Consider the following 13,566-nt stretch of genomic DNA (forward strand, 5'->3'; position numbering starts at 1 on the left):
GGAAATAAAACTGAAATAACGCAGACTGATGCCATCAGCAGAAGCATATACCGTCAATTAACAACTTTGCTCACACCTGTAAAGGTTTATATTTATCGCTAAAAATCATTCCCCCTATGGAATTAAGGATACAGCGTGTATGAAACAACATACATGATGTACAGTCTATGTATTGAATTCCCTCATTTTCATTTCATATGACATTTGCTTTGTAGAGTATAGTGAATGAGTGAACAAGCAGTTTTGGACACATTATATGCACAAATGTGTAAAATACAGTAATGCCTCCAAAGCTTAATGTTATGTATCTGATGTCAAAGGAACATGCATTAAGAAACTAAATGGCCCATTTTGAACTTTCACATTGACTTTAATCCCTGACCATCCATCCACAGAAACTTTCCTGCTTGACTTCTATGTTGCAGCGAATGAGAATGCTGGCAGAGGGCTGAGCAATTCCACATCACATTTAGAAAAGTTAGCCTTGTGCTGTGATTAATCTTGATTCCGCTGTATTTACTCAAAAGCAGCATGTCATGACCTCACCTTTAAGAACAGTGGTGAGGATGCTGGTGGTCCTCTATTAGATTCCCTGCTACCATGACTAGAAGCCGTAGAAAAGGAGGAATTTGGTGAAGGAATACACACACCACAGAACAAGAACACAGATGTCTCGTCTGGACGTGCCAAGTGTTTTTCTCACACTTTTGACCTCTTCTACAGCAGTGTGTGTTTGAATACAGCTCGGCATGCACGCACACACACAATGTCTGAGAGTGTTATTTACCTGCTCTCATCTTTGTCACCTGTGTGACGTGTCTGTCAGCAACGGGATGGTGATGGAACAGGCCATGATTGTGTCAATCGAGATGACTTGACACACCTTGGTATATTGTGTGGAAGGAACAATCATGCCAGTCTCCTCTGGCTAAAGTGAAGTCGAAGTGCAGGGAATAAAACCTGACCCACCCCTTTTTGAAAACGTAAACAATCTATACAATGGATGACATCACCTGCGCAGTGTTTGGTATCATGCATACTTTTAAAGGAATAGTTCACCCAAAAATTAAAATTCTCTCATCATACACTCACCTTCTTTCTTTCTTCTGCTGAACACATATGAAGATTTTTAGAAGAATATCTCAGCTCTGTAAGTCCATACAATGCAAGTGAATGGTGACCAGAATTTTAAATATCCAAAAAGGACATAAAAGCAGCATAAAAGTAATCCAAATGACTGCAGTGTTTATTGTAATCCATGTCTTCAGAAGTTATATTTTAGGTGTTGGTGAGAAACAGATCAATATACAAGTCCTTTTTCACATTAAATCTACACTTCACTTCACAAATTTTCGTGTGGAAGTGACTTCCACTTTTTTGGACCTTCTGAGTTCTGGTCACCATCTACTTGCATTGTGAGGACCTACAGAGTTTCTTCTAAAAATCTTTGTTTGTGTTCTGCAGAAGAAAGAAAGTCATACTCATCTGAGATGGCATGAGGGTCAGTAAATTATGAGAGAATTTTCATTTTGGGTGAACTATCCCTTTAAACCGAGGAGGGTTTTATTTATATCAAGTGGCCCACCAAAAGTGGAAATTAAAGGGATAGTCCATGCATAAATAAGTATTATGTCATGAATTTCTCACCCTCATGTCGTTCCAAACCGAAATGGCTTTCAGAATTATATGGAACACAAAATATGTTTTAATGAATTCATGGTCAACTGCTTCTCAACTGCTTCACAACCCAAATGAAAACTACCACAATTGTTTATTGTACCAAAGTAAAAAAAAATGTCCTTAATATAAAACATAGAAATGTATTTATATTAATCTAGGCCTAGACATTATTCCTCCGCTGTGCCATCCGCTGCGCCAACAGAGTTAGATTAACACAGATGTAATCATGTTGATAACTCGCTGCATATTAACGTCATGTTCAGTCAACACCATTTAGTGCACTGATTCTATCGTCAGTTCTGTCAGCAGTTCTAATAGCTGTTATTAAATATGATGTCTTTAATGGGTGTTTTGTGCTGTTTCTGAAGGTGAGTGATGGTAGTTTGACAGTGCAGGCCATCACGAGGGAGGACCGGGGGGCCTACAGCTGCCGTGCCCACAGTGACCAGGGGGAGGCGATGCACACCACCCGCCTGCTGGTGCAAGGTAAGAACATGGGCACAGTGTAAACCATAGAGCAATTTATGTTTGTATTTTCTGGATTGTAATTAGTGGTTGACTGATTTTCAATAACTAATGCCATTATATAATAAGAGCAGGGTGGCCTATGGCCGAAATACAGTGGCATCAAAAAGTACAGAGGCAAGAAAAAATATGTGAATCCTTTGTAATTATTTATAATTTATGTATAAATTATATACATAAATTATAAATTTGTCTTAAAATCTGGTTTGATCTTCATCTAATTTACAACAGTAAACAAACACAGTCTGTTTTAACCAATAACACACAAATTATTGTATTGTTCTTGTACATATTGAATACATCATTCAAACATTTACAGTGTAGGTTGGAACAAGTATGCAAACCCCTAGGCTAATGAAATCTACAAAAGCCAATTATTGTCCTGAATTGGCAAATCTGGCATCATATTTATGAAACGAGATAATTTGACTTATAAAAAGCACCCAAATATTTTGAGTTTGCTATTCACAAGAAGAATCTGCTGACGGGGACCATGCCTCACAAAAAAGAGATCTCAGAAGACCTACAATCAAGAATTATTGCTTTGCATTAAGCTGGAAATAGTTTCAAAGTTATCTCAAAGAGCTTAGATATTCATCTGTCCACAGTTAGACAAATTGTCTATAAATGGAGATGATTTACTACTGTGGCTACTCTCCCTAGAAGTGGCCGTCCAGCTAAATACTCTCTGTTCATGAGTCTACTATATGGAAAACATTAAACAAGCATGGTGTCAATAGCAGGACACCATAAAGGAAGCTGCTGCTGTCCAACAAAAACATTGCTGCATGCCTGAAGTTTGCCAAAGACCACCTTGACACTCCACAATATTTCTGGGAAAATGTTTTGTGAACTGATGAAACTAAGATTTATTGTTTGACAAGAACATGCAGCACTACTTATGGCATGAAAAGGGCACTGCATACCAACATGAAAACTTTATCTCAAAGGTGAAGTACTGTGGAGGGAGCATCATAATTTGGGGCTGCTTTGTGGCTTGGAATGCTTGCCATCATCGAGGGAAAAATAAATTCCCAAGTTTATCAAGATATCCTACAGGATAATGTCAGGGTGGCTTTGCGCCAGCTGAAGCTCAGTAGAATTTGGGTGATGCAGCAGGATGATGACCCTAAACATTGAAATAAATTCACTACTAAATGGCAAAAAAAAAGAAAATACAACTTTTGGAGTGGCCCAGTCAGAGCCCTGTCCTTAACCCAATAGAGATGCTGTGGGATGATCTCAAGAGAACCGTTCACACCAGACATTTTAAGAATATGGCTTAGCTGGAGCAGTTCTGTAAGGAAAATTTGTCCAAAAATCCTTCTGAACATTGTGCAGATCTAATCCGCAGCTACCAGAAACGTTTGGTTGAGCTTATTGCTGCCAAAGGAGTTATTAAATACAAAGGTTTATTTACTTTTTCCACATCACTCTGAAGGTTTAAAGGGATGCGTTAAATAAAGACATGAGAGATTATAATGGTTTGTGTGATGTTACATTGTGTTTTTCTATACTTGTGACTTTGATGAAGATGTGATTACATTTTCTGACCAATTAATATAGAAAACCAGCTAATTCCAAAGGGTTCACATACTTTTTCTTGCCACTGTATTTGGACACTTTTGGACACAGAAGTCACCCTTAAATGTGTATGAATTGAATTGTGTAGATCAGAACAAAAGATCAAACCAACTGGCATTTGCAAACAAACGATGCTCCAACTGGTCCCAAAGTGAATTCTATTGGATTCAAGTTGACATAGTTTGCCTAGCAGAGCAATCACAGATGTAGTTCATACATTTTTAACAATACTTCCATTGTCTTTTTTTATGTTAAATGATTGAAAATCAGTTTGTTCTATATTTCTTTAAAACAAATACCACTTGGTTTGCAAATTTGCAAAGACATTCATACATTTTTAACTGTGGCCTAAGTGTCAATACTTTTTATGGCCACTGTATAAGCCTTCATACAATGCAGTTTAATGTTAGCTGATGCTAATAAACTCAAAAATGACAATTGTCTGATTAATCCACCTTGCCGATATATTGGTTTTACACTAATTGTAATGTCTATGTTGCTAGCACATATCCATTGATTTTCTTTCTCAGCAAAGATATATACAAAAAGCAAACACATCTATTGCACATAAAGATAACCTCCAAAAGTGATCAAAAGAATCCGACGAGTGTCCTTTACGGTACATTTGTGTTCTTTTGCTCGCTACTGTGAGCAATGCGCTCCGTCAATACTATGTTAAAAAGATGCGAAGACCCTCATTGCTCTCTGGTTAATTAGTCTCTTTCAGTGAATCCGTGTGTGGACACATCAGTGTTGTCAAAGTCTGGCCTTTACGTCTCGTCAATCTCAGCACATCTGCAGCAGTCAATATGCTTAGTCCTTTCCATCTGCATAGATCACTTCCTGTCACTCAGTCTCTAATGGAGCCTTCCAGTAGAAGCTGTTTACAGCCCTGCTCAAAGCGATCGAGGTGATATACGGCAGGTTTACGGTTACCTCTCGAGTGTAGTACACACTCCATCACAGGAGTGGCCTGTTTATTTATTCACCTGTAGTTCAGATAAGGATCTTCTATAATATCTGTATATTTCATACTGTAGATATTGCCAACAGTGATGATTCACATACCTCTGAAAAGATCTGCTTGCAATTTCCATGCTGGTCAGGCTAGAAGTTAGTGCTGGTTAAGTGCTGATTCGTCTGGTAAGCCACGTGAAAGAAAAATCCCAAATTAGATTTCTTTAAAATCTCAGTTATTTATCCTAGGCAGCAATTAGATTAAATGGAGAACAAGTGGAGAAAAACGCCCTAGTTATATCTGATGAGTCTCCTCTAGGGATTTAGAAGAGATCTCCACAATATCACTAACTGTGCACATTTTTACCAAGAGACCAGTGTCTGCAATGAATTCAAACATTTCTCATCAAATTCTTTCAAGACCAAATTAGCTTGGATGTATAGCTATATACTCTTGTTTGTCAGCAAATGTTTGTCAAACATTTGTCCTTGTTTCACTTTTCATTCCTCCTCAAGAATTTTAGGAGCAACTGAGACAAAGTTGCTATTTTAAAACCCTTTAAAATCAAAATTGGAGTTTTTTTACTTTTAGTCCATATTCATTAGCTCTGATGTCATCTATATGCCAATGTACTCCCAAACATTGACAAAATTATCTTTTAAAAATCTTTCCATGGACCAGTATCCAATATACAACATATGCTGGTGGCCAGAATTACCAGTCTTTTCACCACAGTTTAGATGTCTACATGCTGCAGATCTGGCCACATATGGCATCTGAAAAAAGATCTGCCTGTCTGGTCTCCTATCTAGATCACTGACGTGATTTGAATCTGTGTGATGAGTATGTACATGTCTGTTTCATTCATATGCATACAGAATAATCCTCATTCGCTCCAAGTCTTCACCTGGTTCTAATACCATAGTCTCTCCCCATTTAGCTTCAGTGTTAGTGGTGAATGATGAAGTGGTTCCGTTTATTATCCATGGACTGTGTATATGACAGTATGACAGCAAACATGAGCAAGCTGCCTGTCACTGACTTTGTGGTTTTCACTGCAGTCAGATTTATGGCAGTGGAGCATGGCCGTGAATACAGAGCAGCACACTAACATGCAGCCTTTGCTGGCAGATACAGAGAATGTGTGATTACAAAGCACACATGCAGACTTTACCGGGAAATACACTGAATATACGATAATATATAAGACACATATGATCACAAAACATCCTTTACTTGGAGACGTACGTGAAATGTGTTAACTGATGCTCTATGCATTACCTGGAATTGAATGCTTTAGTTATAAAACCATTATACCAAATGCTTTCAAGGCCTATATCACTGATTTTAAAAACCAATATTTGTATTAAATTGATTTTTAAGGAAAAATTGGTAATTATAGCTAATTATTTATAATATCTTTAGAAACCACCATCATTAACGAAGTATAAACAGCAAATTAAGAGACCTCAACAACATCCTAATGAATGCCAGATTTAGCATAAAAATACAGTAAGTGAAAAGATCTACATGATGATGTTAAAAGGAATAGGTAAAAATAAAAAGAAGAATTTTTGAAGAATGTACAGGTTGCTTTTTTCCATGCAATTACAATGAATGGGACTGGCCCTGTCAAGCTTTAAAAAGGATGCAAAAGCATCATAATAGTATCATAAAAGTAGTCCAGATGAATCTTACTCTATATTTGAAGTCTTCTGGAGCTTAAAGCCCAAAGTATACTTGGTCAGACGTGAACACTGAGCGTCTGCGTACAGGATGCTTGATGCAAATTTTGCTCCAACTGCAAGTGTATGCACACACAGTAAAACGAAGTATACTTTGACAGGCTCGTGTTCGACTGTACGCAGACACGAAGCGTTCACATCAAACCGATTTATAATTTGGGTTTAAGTTGTTATTCACTGAATATCTTGATATCCGCCCTAGCCTTCCTTGGAGTGTTCATGAGAGTTCATGTGAAAGCATTGATTTTCGTTTCATGAACGAATCATTCAGATTGATTTTGTGAATCGGATTAAACAATTAGTTAAAAAGATCCAATTTGAGAAAGATTAGTTCATGGGAGAAATGTTTCAGACACAATATTTTTGGAACATAGTTTCTTTTTTCTAATGTGTTTAAGCTAAATTAATAATAAAAATACTAGTCTATAAAAGTATCAATAAATGTAGCAATATTATTATGTAATGATCAATTCTCGCAGTACAACAATCAGAAGTAACAATAATTCAGGGTCGGCCTGCTTATTTTAGTTGAGTGATTCAGAAGAGAATCATCTGCTCTTGTCAGATGGAGACTCATATTGTGCTGAGCCAAAATTGCCTTGGCCATGGGCTGTTTTGTTTTGTAAACCAGCAATATTGTTTTTACAAAAAGCAATATTCTTATGAAGTCTCCAGAGAGGCACTCTAGTTGTAAACCTGCTTCATTAACAGTGCACAGGCAACGCTGTGGATATTTTTAGATGCTTTCGAGTGATGCCTTTTGCGATTTTATTTTAATAAGCAAAGCTGTGCTACTGTCAATGATCCCCTTGGATGCAGTGTCATTTACTGCACATTAAGGAAGCATCCAGGAAGCTCTCAGCATAGTCCACACATTAAGATGAGAAGATATTTCCCTACTAGTCATGTGTTTGTTCGTGCTAAGGGCAGCATTCATGCTGTATCTTTCTGCAGAGCACCTGACAATATACCTGCCTACTCACACATTTAATTAAAAGTCTATTCGCAATTTCAGTGACAACCTCAGGTGGTTAGGGAATGTTCTTTGTGGGAACGTCTCACAGTAGTATCTATGCTGTTACACAGGAAGTGGTCTTTAGAGGACAGGTTTGTGTAAACAAACACAGGGTAGAATTGGGTTAATTGGAGGATCTTTAAAGGAATACCACATCTGTGGCCTGATGTCAATTACCACACAATAAAATTCATCTCTCAGTGTTTATGAAGGATTTATTAATGAATAGAAAATGTGTTTTCAAGTGGTAAGCAGGCACCATCGTAAATAAATGTTTATAAAAATGCAACTATCATAATCTTTGAAACAATTTAAAGCCATATGAAGTACTTTAAGTTCTTAACAAATAAAAACTTCAAATTTCTGCCTTAAAACTCTCTGAGCTGCCGGCTTCCATTGTAAGTGTAATGTTGTAAATGTGTTTCCCATTCCTTTATACGCTCTCACTGACAAGATGGTAGTATTATTTTTTTACCCCGAAATATTCCTTTAAATTATCTGTTTTGATTTTTGCCCTTTATCTGTTATTTATTTTCTCTTTGTCAGTCTATAACACAAATCACTGTTTGTCTCCACCAGGTCCTCCGTATATTGTATCTCCACCAGAGAACATCACTGTTAACATATCCCAGAATGCCCAATTCACGTGCCAAGCCGAGGCATATCCTGGCAACCTGACCTACACCTGGTTCTGGGAAGAGGACAACGTCTACTTCAAGAAGTAAAGTTATGATCAAACTCACGTCTGTGCCAAGTCTCAAACTGTTATCCTGTGTGCGTGTGTGTATGTCTGCCACATTCACACAGTTGTAGATTAGAGCCGCATATATTTTTAGTCCCAAAATCCCTGAATCTCGAGTCTTACAGCTTTAAGGCAAATGCTAGCACAGTGACATGGAGGCGCACACAGCAGGTTTTTTTTTCTTTTTTCGGGGACGGGAACATCTTGTGACACTGTGCTTGTGTCATCACATGCCTAAAAAAACATGCTGATTATCTGAAGCTGAGCCAGGAGCTGTTCTGACTCCCCAAAGCGTGGCCGTATTGACCCTCTATACGCAGTCCTGTAGTTTGTTCACAGCCCAGAATAGTGTTGCGAAATAGCCATTTTCGGTACTATTGAACTGCGAAGAATGGAAGGACAACCATCTGAATATTCAGACTGCTGGCCAACATACGAGAGGACTTAGTTTACAAATAACAAAGCCATAGAATCAGCATTTTATTTAATTTGTTCCGCAGGCATCTATATATATATATATACCATGAATATATATAGTATATTTCACCATGAATAAGGTTTATTATATTCACAAAATATGAAGTTGGAGACTTTTATGCCCTGACAAGTCATGTTTCCATGTAGTCACATTTTTCTTTGCATGCCCTTGCATCCATTTAAAACACTTGATTTATCTAATCAAAAGAACAAAATATGCATTGAGGATAAGATAAAAATATGGATGAACCCCACAAGGTGTCATGAATGATTAGAAATGGCGATGTTTATTATGCAGTTTCTCTGTATGTAGCATTGAATAGGTCTTTCATTCAAAACAACATACTTCTAACTGAAAATACATAGTTTAGGCTATATGAAAGATACATAAAAACAATATACAGTGATGGCTAGATAAAATAATCTTTGTCCCTTGATAATGATTTGGGTGTTATTTAATGGAAAACTATGTGAGTTGAGCTCCATGGCATTGCAGAATTTTAACTCTGAGACTTTCAGGTGTGTGGGAACCTTCGTAGAAAATAATTGTTATGAATTTTAGGATGCATCATGTCGTCCACAAGACGTATCCGGTGTGCGACCCTCTTTAGTTTAACCTGCTGCTCTCATGTTACCAAAGCTGTGTCGAGAAATATGTTTGAGAAGACAAAGACTATTGTGCAACGAGCAGCCCTATTTATATCTGAAAAAATGCAGATATTCATTGATAATTATCTGAAAAATCTTTGATTGATGCATAGATAAGGCATAATTCCCAAGTCTAATTGGCATAGATTTTTTCCGATAACCAAGAGATCTAAAAAAACAATCAGTACTGATTAATCGGTAAAACTCTAGTGGTAAAACTCTAAATATTTCAAACAGATTATCTTTCTTCTCTATCCTTCAGTGATCTGAAGCTTCGTGTGCGCATCTTTATTGATGGAACCCTCATCATCTACCGAGTGAAGCCAGAGGATGCCGGAAAATACACCTGCAGCCCTAGTAACAGTCTGGGCATCTCCCCACTGCTTCAGCTTACCTGACTGTACAGTGTGAGTATCACCTCAGACATCTTATGCACCATTTACATTGACAGCAATTTTATCCCTGCAGGTCACCAGTTTGCTGTACAGTCAGTTAATCTGCATTTTGACCAAGGTGGGCTAAACAACTGTATAGGTTGACAAGGAATCAGTTGAAGGCTAAATTAAAGGGTAAATTCACCCCCAAAAAAATATTCTGTTCTTATTTGCTTACCCTAATGTCACTAAAATCCCACATCTGACTTTGAATGGAATGCAGCATTAGTGCACAAATCAAATATGGTGACGCATCAATAACATGATGTCATGACACATGTCACAAGATGCACAAGTACCAATAACTATATTACTGGTTTGTCAAACAATATTTGATTTGTGCACTGTTTACAGGAGTTGATCTGTGTTCTATGAGAGCCATAGGGGTTTAGAACAACATGTTACACATTATGGGCCATTCAATCCAAATACGTTATTTCATCCATCTGCAATGTTTTTCAATTTTTTTTCTATGTAAACATGCATGTAGACTCCAGTTAGGTCTCCAAAGCAACCAAATTGGCCCGTTTGCTAGGTAGGGTGGAGTCCCATGGGGTAACCTCCTCGTGGTTGCTATAATGTGTGGTTCAACAAGACACGTGATAAGATGGGCGGATTGATGGTCTCAACTGCTGAGGCAACTGAGATTCGTCCTCCGCCACACGGATTGAGTCAATACGCCACCACGAGGACTTAGAGCGCTTTGGGAATTGGGCATTCCAAATTGGGGAGAAAAGGGGAGAAAAAACAAACAAAAAACAAAACAAAGTTGTCTTGCCTGTACTTCATGACAATATCTCACAGAAGACGTTGTATCCCTCCTCTTTTCAAGAAATTAATCCTTTTTCTGTTTTCTTGTGTCGCCGGACATGATCATGTTGCATCACCAACTGTCGTTCATATCGCCAGAAATAGGCAACTCTCATTTCTTCTGGTCGCCTTTTCGCTGCAAGTTGCAGTCTTTGTTTATGCCCCTTTAAACAGCACGTGCCTAAAATCATAGCCTCATGTCCTGCGTGCCTTTAAGCTGTGTTATGTGTAGCATGCTATCATCAGAGCGGGTAATTGGTATCTGGCACATACAGGGACAGAGCTATTACACCCTTTGAGACAGCGTGGTGACTGCCAGGCATCTGAGATGTTCTAGTTGCTGCCACTCACTGGAGTATATGAGAGTTTGCTTCCATCTGTACCAGGGCTCTCTGAGCATGAGCTGCTGCTGTCTGTCCAGCCTCTCTATCTCTCTCTCTCTCTATCTCTGCATGTCTCATAATATCTGCCCCTAGTCTCTATTGGTTGAAAGAGACAAATTAGAAGAGTTTTACTTCCTGCAGTTACTGGAAAAACTGGATTAATGACAGCCAAGAATTGTCAATGATGTAATGCATTTCTGTTCATTATAAGAACATGGATAATTCTGACTCTAAAATTTGATGTGAGGGCTTTGGAAATAATTGCGAGTGTGATATTGCTTTGCTACATTGTAAATATAGAAGTTATAAATGAGAAGTATATTGAAGAATATATTGAAGAATATTGAGTACCTTACATTTCAGGCAACATTATTCCAGTTTGTATATTTTTCTCAGTCCACAAAAAGCTGAGCAAAAGAATCTATGGTAACACTTTACAGTAAGTTTGTGTTCATTAACATTTGTTCATTGCAACATACACCTTATACATTTTAAAATTAAAAGTTGTTTATGTTAACATTAGTTAATGCATTAAAGGAATATTCTAGGTTCAATACAAGTTAAGCTCAATTGACAGCATTTGTCGGCTTGTCCCTCCTTTTCTTTAAAAAACCAAAAGAAATCAAGGTTACCGTGAGACTCCTATAATGGATGTGAATGCGTCCTAGTTTTGGAGGGTTTAAAGGCAGAAATGTGAAGCTTGCAATTGTATAAAAGCACTTCCATTAATTCTTCTGTTAGAACTCATGTATTATTTGAGCTGTAAAGTTGTTTAAATCATAATTTTTACAGTCGTTTTAAGGTTTTAGGGTTTGTTGACATTTAATGGCAACAAAGTTGGAAAATTGGCTATAACTTCACAAAAAAAAGGTTAGTAAGTGATTTTATCACACTAAAATCATGTTAACACACATATTTTGGCTACAGTTTTGAAACTGAGTATTTTTTTCCTCCCCTTTTTCTCCCCAATTTGGACTGCCCAATTCCCAATGCACTCTAAGTCCTCATGGTGATCAATATTATACCACAAATGCTGTTGATAGAGCCTAACTTGTATTGAACCTGGAATATTCTTTTAAGAACTAACACTTAGAATGAACAATTATATTCATAAATTAACTAATTGTACCATAAATTAACATTAACCAAGATAAATAAATGCTGTTAAACATATTGTTCATTTTCATTTCATGATACTATAGAGGACGAAACCTGCAAAAACAATAAATACATAAATACATGATTAAATTAATATGCAAATTCATGCATAAATAAATATATACATAATTCAGTGTTTGAGGAGATATACAAATAATTAAATAAATGCACCAATCAATGCTAAAATAATACAATATAAAACACACATAAATGGTTGGGGAAATGCACATTTTTAAAAGAAATGCAAAATTTAAAGTAGATTTTTGTTCCACATTTCTATGTTTCTTTAATCATACATTTATTTCTGCATGCTGTCCTTTATTTATTTTTCCATCATGCAACATGCTATTGAAAGGGTGTCAACAGCTGTTCAGGCATCACAGTTAAACTATCGATACCAGGTGCAACAATTTTTGGCGGCAATTTCACCATGGTGAAGAGGTCGATAGCAGAGTTGAAATCCTCTCATTCGCATGTTGCACGAAGGAAAACAAATACAGAAATAAATGAATGATTAAAGAAATAGAATAAAATCAAATCAACATTCAATTTCCATATGATTTTCATTTGTAGACAGGTCAGGACTGCAGGCAGGCCAATCTAGCACTCACACTCTCTGGACAGTCTGCACAGCCATGCACTTGTAATTTGGACATCCCTGGAAAAGATGGTGCTGGATGGCAGCATATGTTGCTCCAAAATTTGTACATATCTGTCTGCATTCATGGTGTTCTCACAGATGTGCGAGTTACCCATTGGGCACTGACACACCCCTGGCCCATACAGACACTGGCTTTTGGATGGTCCTTTTCCTCTTTGGCCCGGATAACACAACGTCTGTGTTTTTCAAAAACAAAGACTCTTTGGACCAAAAAACACAGTTACACTGTTCTACTTTCCATCTAAGTTGAGACTGAGCCCAGAGAAGACAGCAGCGCTTCTGGACAGTGTTGCTGTAAGGCTTCTGCTTTGCATAGTAAAGTCTTAACTTGCATCTGTTGATGCAGCAACGAGGGGTGTTGACTAACAAAGGTTTACTAAAGTTATCCCAAGCCCATGTTCATGATATCCATTACAGATAAATGACGTTTTTTAACACAGTAACTTCTGAGTGATTAGAGATCACGTGTATTCAGAAATGGTTTTCGTCTTGCCCTTTACGCTTGCCCTTTACGAAAAGATTTCTTTAATCTTTTATCTATATTGTGCACTGTAGAGGGTGAAATGTCCAATTTGTCTTTGGAGAACATTGTTCTCAAAGTGCTGGATTATTTGCTGAAGCATCTCCTTGCTCTTGAAGGACTAGGCTGTTTTTGGAGGCTGCTTATACAGCACACAGTACTATGATACGACTGCCTCACCTGTTTAACATCTCCTGTTTCACATGGCCTTGTTATTTCAAATTGC

General features: G+C 37.4%; 1 protein-coding gene across 1 annotated transcript in view; it reads left to right on the plus strand.

The window, feature by feature from the left end:
* Nucleotides 1-13,566, plus strand: part of LOC127630245 (protein turtle homolog B-like) — a 113,929-nt gene that overhangs the window by 76,741 nt on the left and 23,622 nt on the right. Inside the window, 4 exon segments of the mRNA XM_052107722.1 lie at nucleotides 2,049-2,166; nucleotides 8,087-8,228; nucleotides 9,637-9,752; nucleotides 9,755-9,781. Coding sequence (XP_051963682.1) covers nucleotides 2,049-2,166; nucleotides 8,087-8,228; nucleotides 9,637-9,752; nucleotides 9,755-9,781 — 403 coding nt within the window.

This window comes from Xyrauchen texanus, chromosome 36 (genome assembly GCF_025860055.1).
Source record: "Xyrauchen texanus isolate HMW12.3.18 chromosome 36, RBS_HiC_50CHRs, whole genome shotgun sequence".
Classification (NCBI taxonomy): domain Eukaryota; kingdom Metazoa; phylum Chordata; class Actinopteri; order Cypriniformes; family Catostomidae; genus Xyrauchen; species Xyrauchen texanus.